This window comes from Rhinoraja longicauda, chromosome 9 (genome assembly GCF_053455715.1).
Source record: "Rhinoraja longicauda isolate Sanriku21f chromosome 9, sRhiLon1.1, whole genome shotgun sequence".
NCBI classification, from domain to species: domain Eukaryota; kingdom Metazoa; phylum Chordata; class Chondrichthyes; order Rajiformes; family Arhynchobatidae; genus Rhinoraja; species Rhinoraja longicauda.
The window spans coordinates 40,529,142-40,546,242 of NC_135961.1; the positions used below are offsets into that span (position 1 = coordinate 40,529,142).

Here is a 17,101-nt window from a genome sequence, read left to right on the forward strand (position 1 = left end):
ACATGACGGCGTGGCCAGGTTCAGCTCCAACTCCAACATCAAGTTTGCTGATGACACTGTGGTGGTGGGCCTGATCTCCAATAACGATGAGAAGGCCTACCGGGAGGAGGTGGCTGATCTGGCATTCTGGTGTCAGGACAGCAGCCTCCTCTTGAATGTCACAAAAACTAAGGAGCTGATTGTGGACTTTAGAAGGGCTCAACATCCGAGGACATACACGCCACTGGAGTTAAATGGGATTACTGTGGATAGGGTGAGCAGCTTTAAATACCTGGGAGTCCACATCACAGAGGATCTGACATGGACAACACACATTGCCACACTGGTAAAGCAAGGCAGCGCCTTTACCACCTCAGACAGCTGAGGAAATGCAGTCTCTCTGAGGATCCTTCAGTGCTTCTACTCTGGGGCTGTAGAAAGCAACTTGTCCGGCGACATCTAAATCTGGTTTGGGAACAGCTCTGCCCAGGACAGGAAGGCTCTGCGGAGAGTAGTGCGTTCGGCTGAACGCACTATGGGAACTACACTCGCCCCCATGTAGGACCTATCCATCAGGAGGTGCAGATCCAGAGCCAGCAACATTATGGGGGATTCCTACCACCCCAGCAACAGACTGTTCCAGCTGCTACGGTCAGGCAAACGCCTCCACTGTCACGCTGTGACCAACAGAGAGGATGAGACAGAGTTTCTTCCCACAGGCCATCAGGACTGTTAACTCTTATATCACCAGGGACTAATTTACTGTATTAATTTATTTTTTGTGTTGTGCCTTTTTTTAAATTTCTATTCTGTTTGTAGTTTTAACACAATCCGCAGGCATTGCCACTTTCATCTTGAATGTGACAAATAAAGTAGACTTGACAATTACTACTTCTTTACAGGAACAAAAACAAAGAGCTGGCGTAATAAGATTTTTACTCCCAGATATTAAAAAAAATACTGGGTTAATCTTCAAACTTCCCCTTGGAAGAGAACTGACCTTCTAAAATCTAAATCATCAGTGCAGTAGAACAATCAGGATCGTGTGAGTGAATGCTTGAGTTAGTGAGAGATTTGGACGGGGGTAGAGGGCCGGGACTCTAAATGTACCAATTCTTATGGTACAAACACCTGTGCAAACATCCTCAACAGCGGCCGCTACCCTCACACCGGGCGATCAACACAACTCTCCCGACGGTGAGGGGCGGTGAAGCGTCGGCCGGTACCCCATGCCCAGACCGGCCTGTCCCCCCTCCCCAGTCCGGACGGTCCCCAGCTCCCCCGACGGCGGAGGTGCCAGGCTCCGTGGCCGCCCACCCACCTTGTAAACATCGCCGTACGTGCCGCTGCCGATCCGCTGGATCAGCTCGAAGTCCTCCTGCGGGTTCCTCCGGGACAGGTCGAAGCTGCCGTGGGAAGTCATGGCGAGGCCGGAGCCTGGGTTGTCGCCGTCCCCCGGGCCCTGTCCCCGGTCCCCGGACCGTCCGGTCCGAGCCCGCGGCCACTAGCACAAGCGCGGGGCCTGGGCCACGCCTTCTTGCGGTCGCTCCTCGCTCATTCCAACCCGCCCGCCCACGGTCAGGCCTGTTGCCCCTTCTGTCAGCCCACAGCCCCGGGTAGGGTAACCACAGCGCCCGCCTGCACTGCCCTCAGCTCCGGCTTCGCTCACAATCACAGTCGGACACTGGCGCCCAACATGGATGCCGAGCCGCCTAAACCGCGCATGCGTCAGCTCCGGCTGCCGTCGTCCACCCGCGGCGCATGCGTGAGATCCGGCAGTCTCTGCCAATATGCGCGTGCGCACTCCGGCTGTCACCACCCCCCACCCTTTCCCCCACCCGGCCGGCGCATTGAGGCTGGCAAAGCAAAGTCGCAATGAGTCCCAGGGCAAAGCTCAGGGTGTAGACACATGGAGCTGCAGCACACATGTATGTCCTATCTTTGCGGGGAATGCACAGAGCCTTTTACCCAGGTTAGGGGAATCAAGAACTAGAGGGCATAGGTTTAAGATATACACAAAGTGCTAGTGTAACACAATAGACAATAGGTGCAGGAGTAGGCCATTCGGCCCTTCGAGCCAGCACCGCCAATCACTGTGATCATGGCTGATCATCCACAATCAGTACCCCGTTGCTGTCTTCTCCCCATATCCCTTGACTCCGCTATCTTTAAGAGCTCTGTCTAACTCTTGAAAGCATCCAGAGAATTGGCCTCCACTGCCTTCTGAGGCACAGATTCACAAGAGGCACAGAGTGAAAAAAAAATTCCTCATCTCCGTTCTAATGGCCTACCCCTTATTTTTAAACTGTGGCCCCTGGGTCTGGACTCCCCCAACATCGGGACCATGTTTCCTGCCTCTAGTGTGTCCAACCCCTTAATAATCTTATATGTTTCAATAAGATCGCCTCTCATCCTTCTAAATTCCAGTGTATACAAGCCAGGTGCTCCCTTCTTTCAACATAGGACTATCCCACCATCCCGGGAATTAACCTTGTAAACCTACGCTGCACTCCCTCAATAGCAAGAATGTCCTTCCTCAAATCTGGAGACCAAAAGTGCACACAATACACCAGGTGTAGTCTCACTAGGGCCCTGTACAACTGCAGAAGGACCTTTTTGTTCCTATACTCAACTCCTCTTGTTATGAAGGCCAACATGCCATTAGCTTTCTTTACTGCCTGCTGTACCTGTATGCTTATTTTCAGTGACTGATGAACAAGGACACACAGATCTCGTTCTACTTCCCACTCGCCAGAACCTCACGTGTTTTGTTAGGTCATGGTACATTCCCTTCCATTTAACATTCAAGTGTCTATATGTGAACAAGACAGCTTGCGCCCACCCCCTCTCCTGCCTCTCACACGTGAGAGTGCTTGCAGCAATAGTATATGTACAGTGCTCTCCATAATGTTTGGGACAAAGACACATCATTTATTTATTTGCCTCCACTCCACAATTTGAGATTTAGAAAAATTTCACGTGGTTAAAGTGCACATTATCAGGTTTTATTAAAGGCCATTTTTATACATTTTGGCTACACCATATCGAAATTACAGCTGTATTTATACATAGTCCCCCCATTTCAGGGCACCATAATGTTTGGGACACATGGCTTCACAGGTCTTTGTAATTGCTCAGGTGTGTTTAATTGCCTGCTTAATGCTGGTATAAGAGAGCTCTCAGCACATAGTCTTTCCTCCAGTCTTTCCATCAACTTTGGAAACTTTTATTGCTGTTTATCAACATAAGGTTGTGCCAATGAAAGTCAAATAAGCCATTATGAGACTGAGAAACAAGAATAAAACTGTTGGAGACATAAGCCAAACCTTAGGCTTACCAAAATCAACTATTTGGAACATCATTACGAAGAAAGAGAGCTTATGAATCACAAAGGGACTAGCAGGCCAAGGAAGACCTCCACAGCTGATGACAGAAGAATTCCCTCTATAATAAAGAAAAATTCCCAAACACCTGTCCGACAAATCAGAAACACTCTTCAGGAGTCAGGTGTGGATTTGTCAATGACTACTATCCGCAGAAGACCATGAACAGAAATACAGAGGCTACACTGCAAGATGCAAACTACTGGTTAGCCGCAAAAATAGAATGGCCAGGTTACAGTTTGTCAAGAAGTACTTAAAAGAGCAACCACATTTCTGGAAAAAGGTCTTGTGGACAGACGAGATGAAGATTAACTTATATCATAGCGATGGCAAGAGCAAAGTATGGAGGAGAGAAGGAACTGCCTAAGATCCAAAACATAACACCTCATCTGTGAAACACGGTAGTGGGGGTGTTATGGCCTGGGCATGAAGGTACTGGCTCACTTATCTTCATTGATGATACAACTGCTGAAGGTAGTAGCATAATGAAATCTGAAGTGTACAGACACATCCTATCTGCTCAAGTTCAAACAAATGCCTCAAAACTCATTGGCCGGCGGTTCATTCTACAGCAAGACAATGATTACAAACATACTGTTGAAGCAACAAAGCTAAAAAATGGTCAATTCTTGAGTGGCCAAGTCAATCACCCAATCTGAACCCAATTGAGCATGACTTTTATATGCTAAAGAGAAAACTGAAGGGGACTAGCTCCCAAAACAAGCATAAGCTAAAGATGGCTGCAATACAGGCCTGTCAGAGCATCACCAGAGAAGACACCCGGCAACTGGTGATGTCCATGAATCGCATACTTCAAGCAGTCATTGCATGCAAAGGATATGCAACAAAATACTAAACATGACTACTTTCATTTACATGAAATGGTTTTCAAGGTCCTTCGAGAGGATGTTTAGCCTCTTCAGGCATCACGAGTCTATTCAGGCGAGCGCCTACTCTCAGATGTCCATCATTCAGCACCGGATCCAGTTTGTTCAAATTACTGCTTCTTTTGATGGTATTACCATCACCTTCTAGTGCTGATAATTCTTCTTCGAATCTTTGTCTTTGACTGAAAGAGATGATTGCGCTTTCTGCTTGGGAAAGATCTTCTGGACGTAAACATTGTCCGCGGAGTGTTGCTTTAAAGACTTGCATCTCCTTTTCAAGCTTCTCTTTCAGTTTGCCAGGATCCTTTTCAAGGCTACTCACAGCAGTTTGAATTTCCTTTCTCTTTCGAGTCTGCTGCAAGAGTATTGTCTTTACTTTAAGAAGCCAAGCTACGGCAGTCTTCAGATTCCTCCATGGTGAGAAATAGGCGATCAGACAGTTCGTGGAGTTCAATGGATCTTTGACAATGATGTTCATTGTGATGTGTTGCTTGATTTCTGGATCATCAGCAGATATTGCAGATTCCAAGTGAGGTTTTGGCCATTCTCTGTCTGGCTTACAGAGAAATTCTGGTCCTTTGATCCATCTTTTACAGCTTAAGAAGCTGTCTGCTGTAAGTCCTCTAGAGGCTTCATCTGCAGGATTTCCCTTTGTGCTAACATATCTCCATTGTGATACATCAGTAGCATCCCTTACAAAAGCGATTCTGTTTGCTACAAATGTTTGAAAGCGTTTAGGTTCGATGTTGATGTATTTAAGCACCGTTATGCTATCGGTCCAAAGATGTATTTGTCCCGTTGATTGTGGATGATCAGCCATGATCACAATGAATGGCAGTGCTGGCTCGAAGGGCCAAATGGCTAAACATCCTCTCGAAGGACCTTGAAAACCATTTCATGTAAACCTATTTTCTATGTTACTATGTTTCTAACCTGTAATTCTTTTTGCAGCGTTGTGTCAACTCTGACAGCTAGGACTGCAGCTGTAAGCTTCATTCTGGGAATCGTCATCTGTTTTAATGGTGCCACTCTGGATTTTCCCATTATAAATGCAATATGCACCTCTTTGCTATCGTTTTCCAATCTTAGATATGAAACAATACCATAGCCACTTTTGCTGGCATCTGAAAAGTGGTGCAGCTGTGCATAGCTGATTTGACCAAAGCTTGTAGGCCATGCACTGGTCCATTTTAAACTCCACAATTTTGTTGAGATCTGCTAGCCATCCTGTCCATCACTGAGAGAAGGTTTGGGGTATGTTTTCATCCCATCCAAGTTTCTCCTTGCAGAGCTCCTGCATAATCAGCTTGGCTGGCAGAGTAAATGGTGCTAGAAATCCTAAAGGATCGTAGATAGAGCTGACGACAGACAAGATACCACGTCCAGTGTATGGTTGTTCCTGTACAGCAATTCTGAACTTGAACACATTGGTTTCAACGCACCACTGCAATTCCAGTCCTCTCTCCATTGGCAGATTGTCTTTGTCCAAGTCCAACTCCTTGATCTCTTTGGTACTGTTTTCTTGAATGGATGCCAATTCAGCACGGCTGTTGCTGATTCACTTTGACAGCATGAATCCTCCCATTTGGCAGATGGCAGTCAGGTCTTTTACCATCTGAACTGCTTCCTGTTCCGAAGGCATGGATTTTAAACAATCATCCACGTAGAAGTTGTTCTTTACCGTGTTTGTCACCTCTTCAGGGAAGCGAGCTTTGTTGGCCCCAACAGTTTTTCTTAATGCAAAGTTTGCACAACTTGGTGATGAAACGGCTCCAAAAAGATGTACCTTCATCCGATATTCAACAAGATCTTGCTGCACATCACCATCGGGCCACCACAGAAATCGCAGATAGTCAATATGCTTTTCTGATACCTTGACCTGATGAACCATTGCTTTGATATCTGCCATCAAAGCAACCGGTTCTTGTCTGAATCTGTTGAGAACTCCAATGAGTGAGTTGGTTAGGTCTGGACCCTGCAGCAGTTGGCAGTTAAGTGATGTATGTTTGAAGACTGCACCACAGTCGAAGACCACACTTAAAGTTCCTTTCTTTGAGTGATACACCCCGTGGTGAGGAATGTACCAGAGATCTCCATCACTTCGATTCAACTGGTCCACTGGTATCCTTTCAGCATAACCATTATCCATCATGTCTGTGAGGAAAGATGTATATTCATCATAATATTTCTCATTCTTGCCAATCTTGCATTTCAAGCTCTCGATGCGTTGCTCTGCTGTGCAATGGTTAGATGGCATGCTGGCATTTTCTTGCTTGAAAGGTAAGTCTGGACAATAGTGTCCATCTGTCATCCTTGCTGAGCGATTCATAATGTCCAAGAACAACCTCTTCTCTGGACATTTCTTCCGTTTCTTGCTGGTTCTCTCACTAAAGTCATGATTGTATTGTTTGACCAGAAGCTCCTCTAGGTTTGCAATAGATATTCGATTGACAGCAGCAGCAGGGCAGCCATTTCCATCCCTGCTGTCATGGTCTCTTCTCAGGGGACTACAGATGACCCATCCCAGTAGAGTTTTCACAGCATATGGTCCATCCCCATGGCTGTTGATCAGCTCCCAAGGTTCCAATACCTTAGAAGCATTTGTCCCGATGAGTAGGTCAATGCCAGAGTCTATTTCAAGAATCTGGATATCCTTCAAGTAAGGCCATTGTTTCAAGTCTTCTTATCTGGGAATGTTTAGCTGAGAAACAGGCATGACAATAGACAATAGACAATAGGTGCAGGAGTAGGCCATTCGGCCCTTCGAGCCAGCACCACCATTCAATGTGATCATGGCTGATCATTCTCAATCAGTACCCCGTTCCTGCCTTCTCCCCATACCTCCTGACTCCGCTATCTTTAAGAGCTCTATCTAGCTCTCTCTTGAATGCATTCAGAGAATTGGCCTCCACTGCCTTCTGAGGCAGAGAATTCCACAGATTCACAACTCTCTGACTGAAAACGTTTTTCCCCATCTCTGTTCTAAATGGCCTACCCCTTATTCTTAAACTGTGGCCCCTGATTCTGGACTCCCCCAACATTGGGAACATGTTTCCTGCCTCTAACGTGTCCAACCCCTTAATAATCTTATATGTTTCGATAAGATCTCCTCTCATCCTTCTAAATTCCAGTGTATACAAACCTAGTCGCTCCAGTCTTTCAACATATGACAGTCCCGCCATTCCGGGAATTAACCTAGTAAACCTATGCTGCACGCCCTCAATAGCAAGAATATCCTTCCTCAAATTTGGAGACCAAAACTGCACACAGTACTCCAGGTGCAGTCTCACTAGGGCCCTGTACAACTGCAGAAGGACCTCTTTGCTCCTATACTCAACTCCTCTTGTTATGAAGGCCAACATTCCATTGGCTTTCTTCACTGCCTGCTGTACCTGCATGCTTCCTTTCAGTGACTGATGCACTAGGACACCCAGATCTCGTTGTACGTCCCCTTTTCCTAACTTGACACCATTCAGATAATAATCTGCCTTCCTATTTTTACCACCAAAGTGGATAACCTCACACATCCACATTAAACTGCATCTGCCATGCATCCGCCCACTCACACAACCTGTCCAAGTCACCCTGCAACCTCATAGCATCTTCCTCACAGTTCACACTACCACCCAGCTTTGTATCATCTGCAAATTTGCTAATGGTACTTTTAATCCCTTCATCCAAGTCATTAATGTATATTATAAATAGCTGTGGTCCCAGCACCGAGCCTTGCAGTACCCCATTAGTCACTGCCTGCCATTCTGAAAGGCACCCATTTATCCCCACTCTTTGCTCTCTGTCTGTCAACCAATTTTCTATCCATGTCAATACCCTACCCCCAATACCATGTGCTCTATGTGAGAACACATCCGATAGTTGATTAGATAATTCCAAACCTGAAATAAGATGACTGGTCACAGGCTTCACCTGATTCATGGTACACAGGAGAATTTTGGTCCTTGGTCTGGAAATGTTTAGCCTTCTCATCAAACTTTCTGTGCAGAAGGTAGATGAACTTCCATGATCCAAAAATGCGTATGTTTGCAACCCTTGTGGCTCCTTATTTATACTGGTACAATGAAGGAGATGCAGGTTTCATCACCGGCCCCAATATGCCCACACATTTGAGATGGGAGAAAAGCATCACTGGCTATTGGCTTTTTATTCTGTTCTGCATATTCTAAAAGTATTCGGTTTCTTTTCTTTATCTTTTCAATTAACAATTCTATGTCTTTCAATTGTTCTTTCTTTCTTCTCAGTTGTTCGTTTATTTTCAACTGTCTTCTCTTCGGTTCTTCTTCTTCTTCAATCTCATGCTGGCTTTTCAGGGCAACCCATTTCAAGACATGAGAACTTGGAAGTTCCACATAATGAAGAAAACCCATTTTCCTTTACGGAATCCTTTTTGATGTCGCCACCTTGTGGCTGAACGTCAGATCTAGCCACAGACATACTTGTACGTCACTATCCCTTTAACACACGCTGTCGTAAAGTTGTATCTGCACAAGAATTCAAAACAAACTGATATCTTGCAATGCTCAAGGTCACTTCTTTGTTTTCAGCATTCAAATGTTTTCAGTCGCAGTTTTTCAATACAACTTCTGAAATACAGCTTTTCCAATAAAGCTTAATGCTGTACTCACTATTTCCCGCACCTGGCTTTCGAAGTTTTCAATCTCCGTTAGTCAGATTAGCGCAGGTAGCGACCCCGTCCTTCTAATTCGGATTCAAGGTTTTTGAAATAAAACAATCCTTGGTCCATCCAGTCGATTAACAAGCTTCAGTCTCACTCATCGAGCCAATTGTTACTTTAAATGGCTCTTTAGAGACAGGTCTTACTTTTTTCACTCATGGAGCTAGTTCTTCCTTTTAGTGGCAACTTCGGTCCTTCCCACTGAAGTCCTCTCCGCTTGCCACCACTTCACAGAGGGTGGAGTGATCGATCTCGATACAAACCAACAACAGAGAGATCTTAAAGACTTTTCAGTTTCATTAGTTGTTTATTGAAGTAGTAATACAAACATCTGTATCTTTCCAAGCTTTTCTTTCGCCATACGTCTGGTAAGAACTATACCTCACCATGGCCTCTCCGTGTCTGACGCATCCTGTCTCTGCATTCCCAGATAGTACCTAGTTCTGACTCCTCCCAGTGCAGTATGCCCACATAGGTATTCATCTCACGACAACACCAAGTGTCCAAAAATAATACAGCAAGATACACCTTAAAACTGTGCTCTCACCTTAAAACTGTGCTCTCTAGTATTTACGAGCCTTGAACATCGACTTCTCCAATTTTAGATAGTTCCTCTGTCCCTCCCGTCCCCTCCTCCTTCCCAGATCTCCCTCCTGTCTCCACCTATATCCTTCCTTTGTCCCGCCCCCCTGACATCAGTCTGAAGAAGGGTCTCGACCCGAAACATCACCCATTCCTTCTCTCCCGAGATGCTGCCTGACCTGCTGAGTTACTCCAGCATTTTGTGAATAAATGCTCTCTAGTATTTGATCTTTTCCATCCGGGAAAAAGTTTCTGACCATCTACTCTATCTATGTCTCTCATAATTTTATATACTTCTATCGTCACCCCTCAAGCACCAACATTCCAGAGAAAATAATCCCAATCTATCTAACCTCTCTCAGCAGTTGATACCCCCTAATCCAAGCACATTCTCCTCTACACCCTCACAAAAGCCTTCACACCTTTCCTGTAATGGGGTGACCTGAACTGCACGCAATAATCCAGATGCGGCCTAACCAGAGTCCGACAAAACTAGCTCATAACTTGCTGACTCTTATACTAAATGCCCCCGACCTGTGAAAGCAAGCATATTGTACGCTCTCTTTACCATTCTCAGAGATCCTAGCAGGGAGGAAGGCCTAAAGAATTTGGATTTATTGTACTTGGGAAATGAGATAACCCTGACTGAACCAGTTCCAAAGCAAACCATTTAAATACAGATGCCAAAAGTTAAAAATTAACAAGGAAATTAACAAGGTTTGTAGGTTAATTGGCTGGGTAAATGTAAAAATTGTCCCTAGTGGGTGTAGGATAGTGTTAATGTACAGAGATCGCTGGGCAGCGCGGACTTGGTGGGCCGAAAAGGCCTGTTTCCACGCTGTATATATATGATATGATATGATATGATATGAAAGAAATTTGCTGAAACTTTTTTTCCAAGGATTATACAAACGCAGCCAAAATTACTAAAGAAACAGTCAGTATGAATAGAATTGAGACAATCCTAAAAGAGATTTAATGATTTTGTCCCAGAGTGGATAGTTGCAATTGAATGTTAAACGCTGCTGCAGAAATAGCCAGAGACTTCCCCCCATGTGTCAGTGTTTGCCATCTGGTAATTGGACAAACCATGTGGAAAACCACTAGCTTGGGATTAAGGTTTACCTTTATTATTTTTTCCAAAAATAAACTTTATTTACAATATACACATATACTCAGCAAAACCCGTGCAAATTCTCTTCTTGCATTCTCAGTGTCTATTCATCCAACAGTGTTATACTCAGTAGTGTTCACATCTATCTTCAAACAAAATACCCTTGGCACTCATGTGCCCCCCTGAGGTGATCCCCTTTCCCTTGTTTGAGGGCTGCCCCACTGGACTCTGCCTCTCAATGTCCAGTTGCGGAAGGACCCTGGACTGTGGTCCTCCCCCACAGAGCCTTGGCATTGGCTGCACCGAGCTTCAGTGCGTCCCTCAGCACATACTCCTGCAGTCTGGAAGGGGGCAGATGGCAACATTCCCTGATGGACATCTCGCTGCGTTGGGAGACCAACAAGTTACTCGCAGGTCAAAGATCGTCTGTCACTGAATTGATAATCATCTAGCACCACTTGATGTTTGTCTCTGAATCTGCCCCTGGGAACAGTGCATAAAGCAGAGAGTCCTCTGTTACAGAACAATTTGGGATGAACTGAGACGTTCTCCAGATCCTCTATACAAATCCATTCTCTGCAAAAGATGAGCAACCGTCTCCTCTCCGTAGCAGCCGTCCCGAGGGCAGCGTGTGCTGGTAGTAACACTCTGATGGCGCAGAAAGATCATTTCTGCTTTCCTTGCAGGACAAGGACTCTGTATCTGCCTCCACCACCACTCCTTTTTTTAATATATCAAAATATACTTTATTCCAGTAATAAATATTTACAAAACATTTTTCTTTTCAAAAACTCCATCTGACATTCCCGGAGGTTATACATTCAATACAGATATTCATTGACAGATTTACACAGAATCCCTTCCCTTATTTGGAGGGACGTCTCTCTCCACCACACCCTGCCCCCCATGTCCAGCAGCGGAAGGACCCTAGACTGTAGTCCTCCCCCACAGAGCCTTGGCGTTGGCTGCACCAAGCTTCAGTGCGTCCCTCAACACGTACTCCTGCAGTCTGCAGCGGGCCAGTCGGCAACATTCTCCAACGGACAGCTCGCTCCGCTGGGAGGTCAATAAAGCTTGGGCAGACCAAAGAGCGTCTTTCACCGAGTTGATGACCTTCCAGCAGCACTTGATGACAGTCTCTGAATGCATCCCTGGGAACAGTCCGTAGATCACAGAGTCCTCTGTGATGGAGCTGCTCGGAATAAATCGTGACAGGGACCCCCACAAACCTCTCCAGACTCTCTTGGCAAATCCACACTCTGTGAAGAGGTGGGCAACCGTCTCCTCTCCATAGCAGCTCCACCACCACTCATGGCAGTGCGTTCCAGGCACCCACTATCCTCTGTGTAAAAAACCTGCCCTCCACACCTCCTTAAACTTTTCCCCTCTCATCTTAAACCTATGCCTTCTAGTGTTTGCCATTTCCATCCTGTGGAAAAGGTTCAGACTGTCTACCCTATCTATGTCTCTCATAATTTTATACGCTTCTATCAGGTCTCCCCTCAACCTCAGGCGTTCCAGAGATAACAATCCAACTCTGTCCAGTGTTTACAGAGGGAATGATGGGAAGCTCCATGTAGGAGTTAAAAACAAGGATGGACAGATTGAATCAGTGTCAGTTATAAAACAGAAGCCAATATGAATTGAATTGAATTGAATAAATGTTATTAGCCAAGTATGTATACATACAAGAAATTTGCCTTGGTGCTTTGCTCGCAAGTAACAGCATTATATTCAGTAGACAATTAAAAATAAAACATTATAATTTAAACATGTGAAGAATGAAATAAAATACCAGAGCAAAAGGAGGCTACAGACTTTTGGCTGTGAGTATAAAAGCTGTTTTTATGTCTGGCTGTGGCATATAACCGATGGGTGAATGGGATCCAGAGCCATGCAAACACAGCAAAGCTCGAAGGATGAATATTTAGGTCCGGGTTTGTTATTGACATGTGTACCAAGGTACAGTGAAAAGCTTTGTTTTGCATGCTATCCAAATAGATCAGATAATACTATACAGAAATAAAATCAAGTCAAACTCAAGTACAAGAGGTAGAGCAATGGGAAAGATTACCCTTTACCGATACCGATACAGCATGCAAAATATAGTTCTCAGCATTGTCGAGCACCAGTTCCAGAAACAAAGTCCAATGTCCGCAGTGGGGCAGAGTTGAATCGGACAGTACCCTCGCTTATAGAAGAACTGTTGAGAAGCCTGATAACAGAGGCGAAGAAGCCGTTCCTGAGTCTGATGGTGCTCGCTTTCAAGCTTCTGCACATCCTGCTGGACAGGAGTGGGGAGCAGGAATGAGTAGGGTGGACAAGTCTTTGATTATATTGGCTGCTTTTCCAAGGCTGCGTGAAGTGTAGATGGAGTCAGGGGTGGGGAGTCTGGTCTGTGCGATGGACTGGATTAATATGAGATCCTTGCACTGTATTACTGTGGCTGCTGATTAATTTAACTTGCTGTTCTTTCTTTATGCAACTATTGCTAAATGTTCTTTTAACACCATATTGTAGCGACCATAGAGAGTGGTCCTAGGTATCGAACCCTCAGATTGGCCAGCAAGGTCACGTGTGGGTGCGACCGTAAGGATTGGTCCAGGGAATGAGACCGCTGATTGGACAGCATCGTCACGTGCGGTTTTGGCGCCCAAAAGAGTCAGTTGGGAGACTTCTTCGAAGTGAACAGTTAGTTGTAATGGTTGTCTGTAATCTCGTTATGTAAACTTTGTGATCGAATATTGCTGTCGCAATAAACTTCTTCAACAAAGAACGAGCCTCCAGACTCGCCATATTGGTGACCCCAACGTGATCCAGCCGATCACCTACCATGAGTGAACAAGACGCCTCGTTTTTGGCTTCTATGCCCGGCGCACCGGAGCTAAGCGCGGTCAGCGTTCACCTTCTGTCGTTTTGGGCACATCAACCACAATCTTGGTTTGTCCATACCGAAGCCCAGTTTCACTTAAGAAACATCTCGGCAGACGCAACAAAATACCACTACCTCGTCAGCGCTCTACCGCCGGAGACGACCGCACGGGTAATACGGTTCATCGGCAACCCTCCCGCAGAAGACAAGTACGAGGCCATGAAGGCACTGTTATTACGAACCTTCAGATTCAGTAGGCATGACCGAGCTAAGAGGCTTATGCACCTACCGGATCTCGGAGATCGGCTGCCGTCCGTTCTCATGGCTGAAATGTTAGCGCTAGCAGGTGAACACACGATTTGCCTCATGTTCGAGCAGGCATTCTGAGAGAAGCTTCCCGAAGATGTCAAACTCATGCTCACGGATTGTTCTTTTAAGGACCCCGTGGCATATGCAGAAAAAGCCGATGCGCTCATGGCGTCCAAATCAAAAAGAAGCAGTTCGATCAACAAGGTCTCGACACCAGCGGCCGCGCTACGGCAGCATCAAGATGGCGCCGTGTCTCCCGCCAATTCTCCAAAAGCCCGCCAAAAGGATCCGCACAAGCGCGGCTGGTGCTATTACCATCTACGATGGGGTGGAGAATCCCGCAACTGCCGCTCACCTTGTACCTTCTCGGGAAATGCCTCGGCCGATCGTACATAGAGGCGGTTGCGATTGGCCAGAACCGACGCCTCTACGTCCGAGATCGATTCACGGACACATTGAATCTTTGGTTGACACGGGAGCCATAGTCAGTATCGTACCGCCGACCGGCCTCGAGACCAGATCGGGTAAGACAGGTCCTACCCTCATCGCGGTTAATGGCAGCCCCATCAGCACGTATGGTACGCGGACAATGTCCCTGGCTTTAGGCATCCGCACGTACGAATGGCCATTCATTATCGCGGACGTCAGCCAAGCGATCCTGGGCGCAGATTTCCTCTGGGCCTTTTCACTAGTCCCGGATGTCCGCGGTAACGAACTTCGACCCTCCGCCAGCAGCGATGAGCCGGCCGCTCCGCCGGCCGCCACCCCGCCCAGCCCAACTGTCCAGGCCGTCGTCGCGGCCCCCGACCTGTATGCTGAGGTCCTGGCGGAGTTTCCGGAGCTGCTCATCCAACGCTTCGACGCCCCTTCGGCCAGGCACGGCGTGGTCCACCACATCCGCACCGAGGGTCCCCCCCGTTTTTGCTCGGGCCCGGAGGTTACCACCCGACAAGCTGGTGGTGGCGCGGGCAGAATTCAGGAAGATGGAAGAAATGGGCATTGTCCGTCAGTCCGACAGCCCGTGGGCCTCACCGTTGCATATGGTCTCCAAAGCATCTGGGGGGTGGAGACCATGCGGCGATTACCGGCGCCTCAATGCCGTCACCACGGCTGACCACTACCCCATACCGCACCTCGAGGACTTCTCGTCTGGGCTGGAAGGTGCCGTGGTGTTCTCCAAGATCGATTTGGTGCGGGGCTACCACCAGATCCCTGTGCGTCCGGAGGACATACCAAAAACTGCCACGATCACTCCGTTCGGGTTGTTCGAATGGTTGCGCATGCCTTTTGGTTTAAAGAATGCGGCACAGGCTTTTCAGCGACTCATGGACCGTGTTGGTCGAGATTTGCCTTTTGTGTTCATTTATTTAGATGATATCCTGGTCGCCAGTCGCTCGGAGCAGGAACACCTGGCCCACTTGCGGACTGTATTCCAACGGCTCCAAGACCACGGGCTCATCATCCAACCCTCCAAGTGTCAATTTGGCCTCCCTTCTCTCGATTTCTTAGGGCACAGAATCACCCCTGCCGGCGCCAACCCTTTATCATATCATATCATATCATATATATACAGCCGGAAACAGGCCTTTTCGGCCCTCCAAGTCCGTGCCGCCCAGTGATCCCCGTACATTAACACTATCCTACACCCACTAGGGACAATTTTTACATTTACCCAGCCAATTAACCTACATACCTGTACGTCTTTGGAGTGTGGGAGGAAACCGAAGATCTCGGAGAAAACCCACGCAGGCCACGGGGAGAACGTACAAACTCCTTACAGTGCAGCACCCGTAGTCAGGATCGAACCTGAGTCTCCGGCACTGCATTCGCTGTAAAGCAGCAACTCTACCGCTGCGCTACCGTGCCGCCCAAGAAGGTGGAGGCTATCCGTGCATTCCCGCGGCCCACCACAGTGAAGGGTCTGAAAGAGTTCGTGGGCATGGTAAACTTCTACCATAGGTTTGTCCGGGCAGCAGCACGGGTTATGCACCCGCTCTTCCAGTGCCTCGCAGGTAAACCTGTAGAGTTGGTATGGTCCTCGGCCGCGGAGTCGGCCTTTGCAGCAGCTAAGGCGGCTTTGGCAGACGCCACCATGCTGGTCCACCCGAGCGCCTCCGCCCCCACAGCCCTGACGGTTGATGCGTCTGACGTGGCGGTGGGAGGGGTTTTGGAACAGCAGGTCGGTGGCCTTTAGCAGCCCTTGGCGTTTTTCAGCCGGCAACTGAGTTCGGCTGAGCTGGAATATAGCGCCTTTGACTGAGAGCTTCTGGCTCTCTACTTAGCTGTCCGTCACTTTAGGTATTTCCTAGAAGGCCACCCGTTTGTGGCCTTTACGGACCATAAACCGTTAACTTTTGCTTTTTCCAAATTGTCTGACCCATGGTCGGCCCGCCAGCAGCGGCACCTGACTGCCATCTCTGAGTTTACCACCGATGTCCGTCATGTCGCGGGTAAGCTTAATGCCGTTGCTGACGCCCTGTCTCGGCCCGCTGTTTCCCCCATTTCAGCGGTAGACTGCGAGGTGGATCTCCGCAAGCTCCTGGCGGACACCGCCTCGGCATACCAGTCCGCCACTTCAGGGTTGAAGTTGGCTCAGGTGGCCTGCGGGCCGGCGGGCACAAAAGTCTGGTGTGATGTTTCCCTCCCCCGTCCCAGGCCGGTGGTGCCGCCCTCCCTTCAACGCCGGGTGCTTGATGCCATTCACGGGCTGGCGTACCCGTCCATCCGCTCCACCTCTGCCTTAGTAGCCGCTCGGTTTGTGTGGCATGGCCTGCGAAAGCAGGTAGCTACTTGGGCCCGTTCCTGCGTTCCCTGCCAGACCGCTAAAGTCCAACGCCATGTCCAGCCCCCAGTACAAGAGTTTGCGGTCCCAGCGGCCGGTTTTTCCATATTCATGTGGATTTAGTCGGACCTTTACCTTCCTCCCGGGGCTACACCCATCTGCTCACGGTGGTGGATCGGTTCACCCGGTGGCCGGAGGCTTTCCCATTGTCAGATACCTCCGCTGCCTCTTGTGCCAGGGCCCTGGCCCTCCATTGGGTGGCCCGTTTCGGGGTTCCGTCTGTAATCACCACCGACAGGGGGCCACATTTCGTCTCTACCCTCTGGGCCACGCTAGCAGAGCTGTACGGCTCCCGGTTGCAACACACCACGGCGTACCACCCTCAGGCTAATGGGCTCGTGGAGAGGCTCCACCGACAACTCAAGGCGGCCCTCAGTGCGAGGCTGGAGGGCCCGGACTGGGTAGACCAACTTCCCTGGGTCCTTTTGAGCATCCGGACCGCT

General features: G+C 48.0%; 1 protein-coding gene across 8 annotated transcripts in view; it reads right to left on the reverse strand.

Moving 5' to 3' along the window:
* LOC144596649 (mitogen-activated protein kinase kinase kinase kinase 3-like) overlaps positions 1-1,699 on the reverse strand; it is a 145,857-nt gene extending 144,158 nt beyond the window's left edge. For all 8 annotated transcript variants that reach the window (XM_078405257.1, XM_078405258.1, XM_078405255.1 and 5 more), the window contains exon 1: positions 1,301-1,699. In XM_078405257.1, the coding sequence (XP_078261383.1) occupies positions 1,301-1,402 (102 nt within the window). In that variant the 5' untranslated portion in view covers positions 1,403-1,699. The remainder of the gene's footprint in view (positions 1-1,300) is intronic.
* Between the last annotated feature and the right edge of the window lie 15,402 nt (positions 1,700-17,101).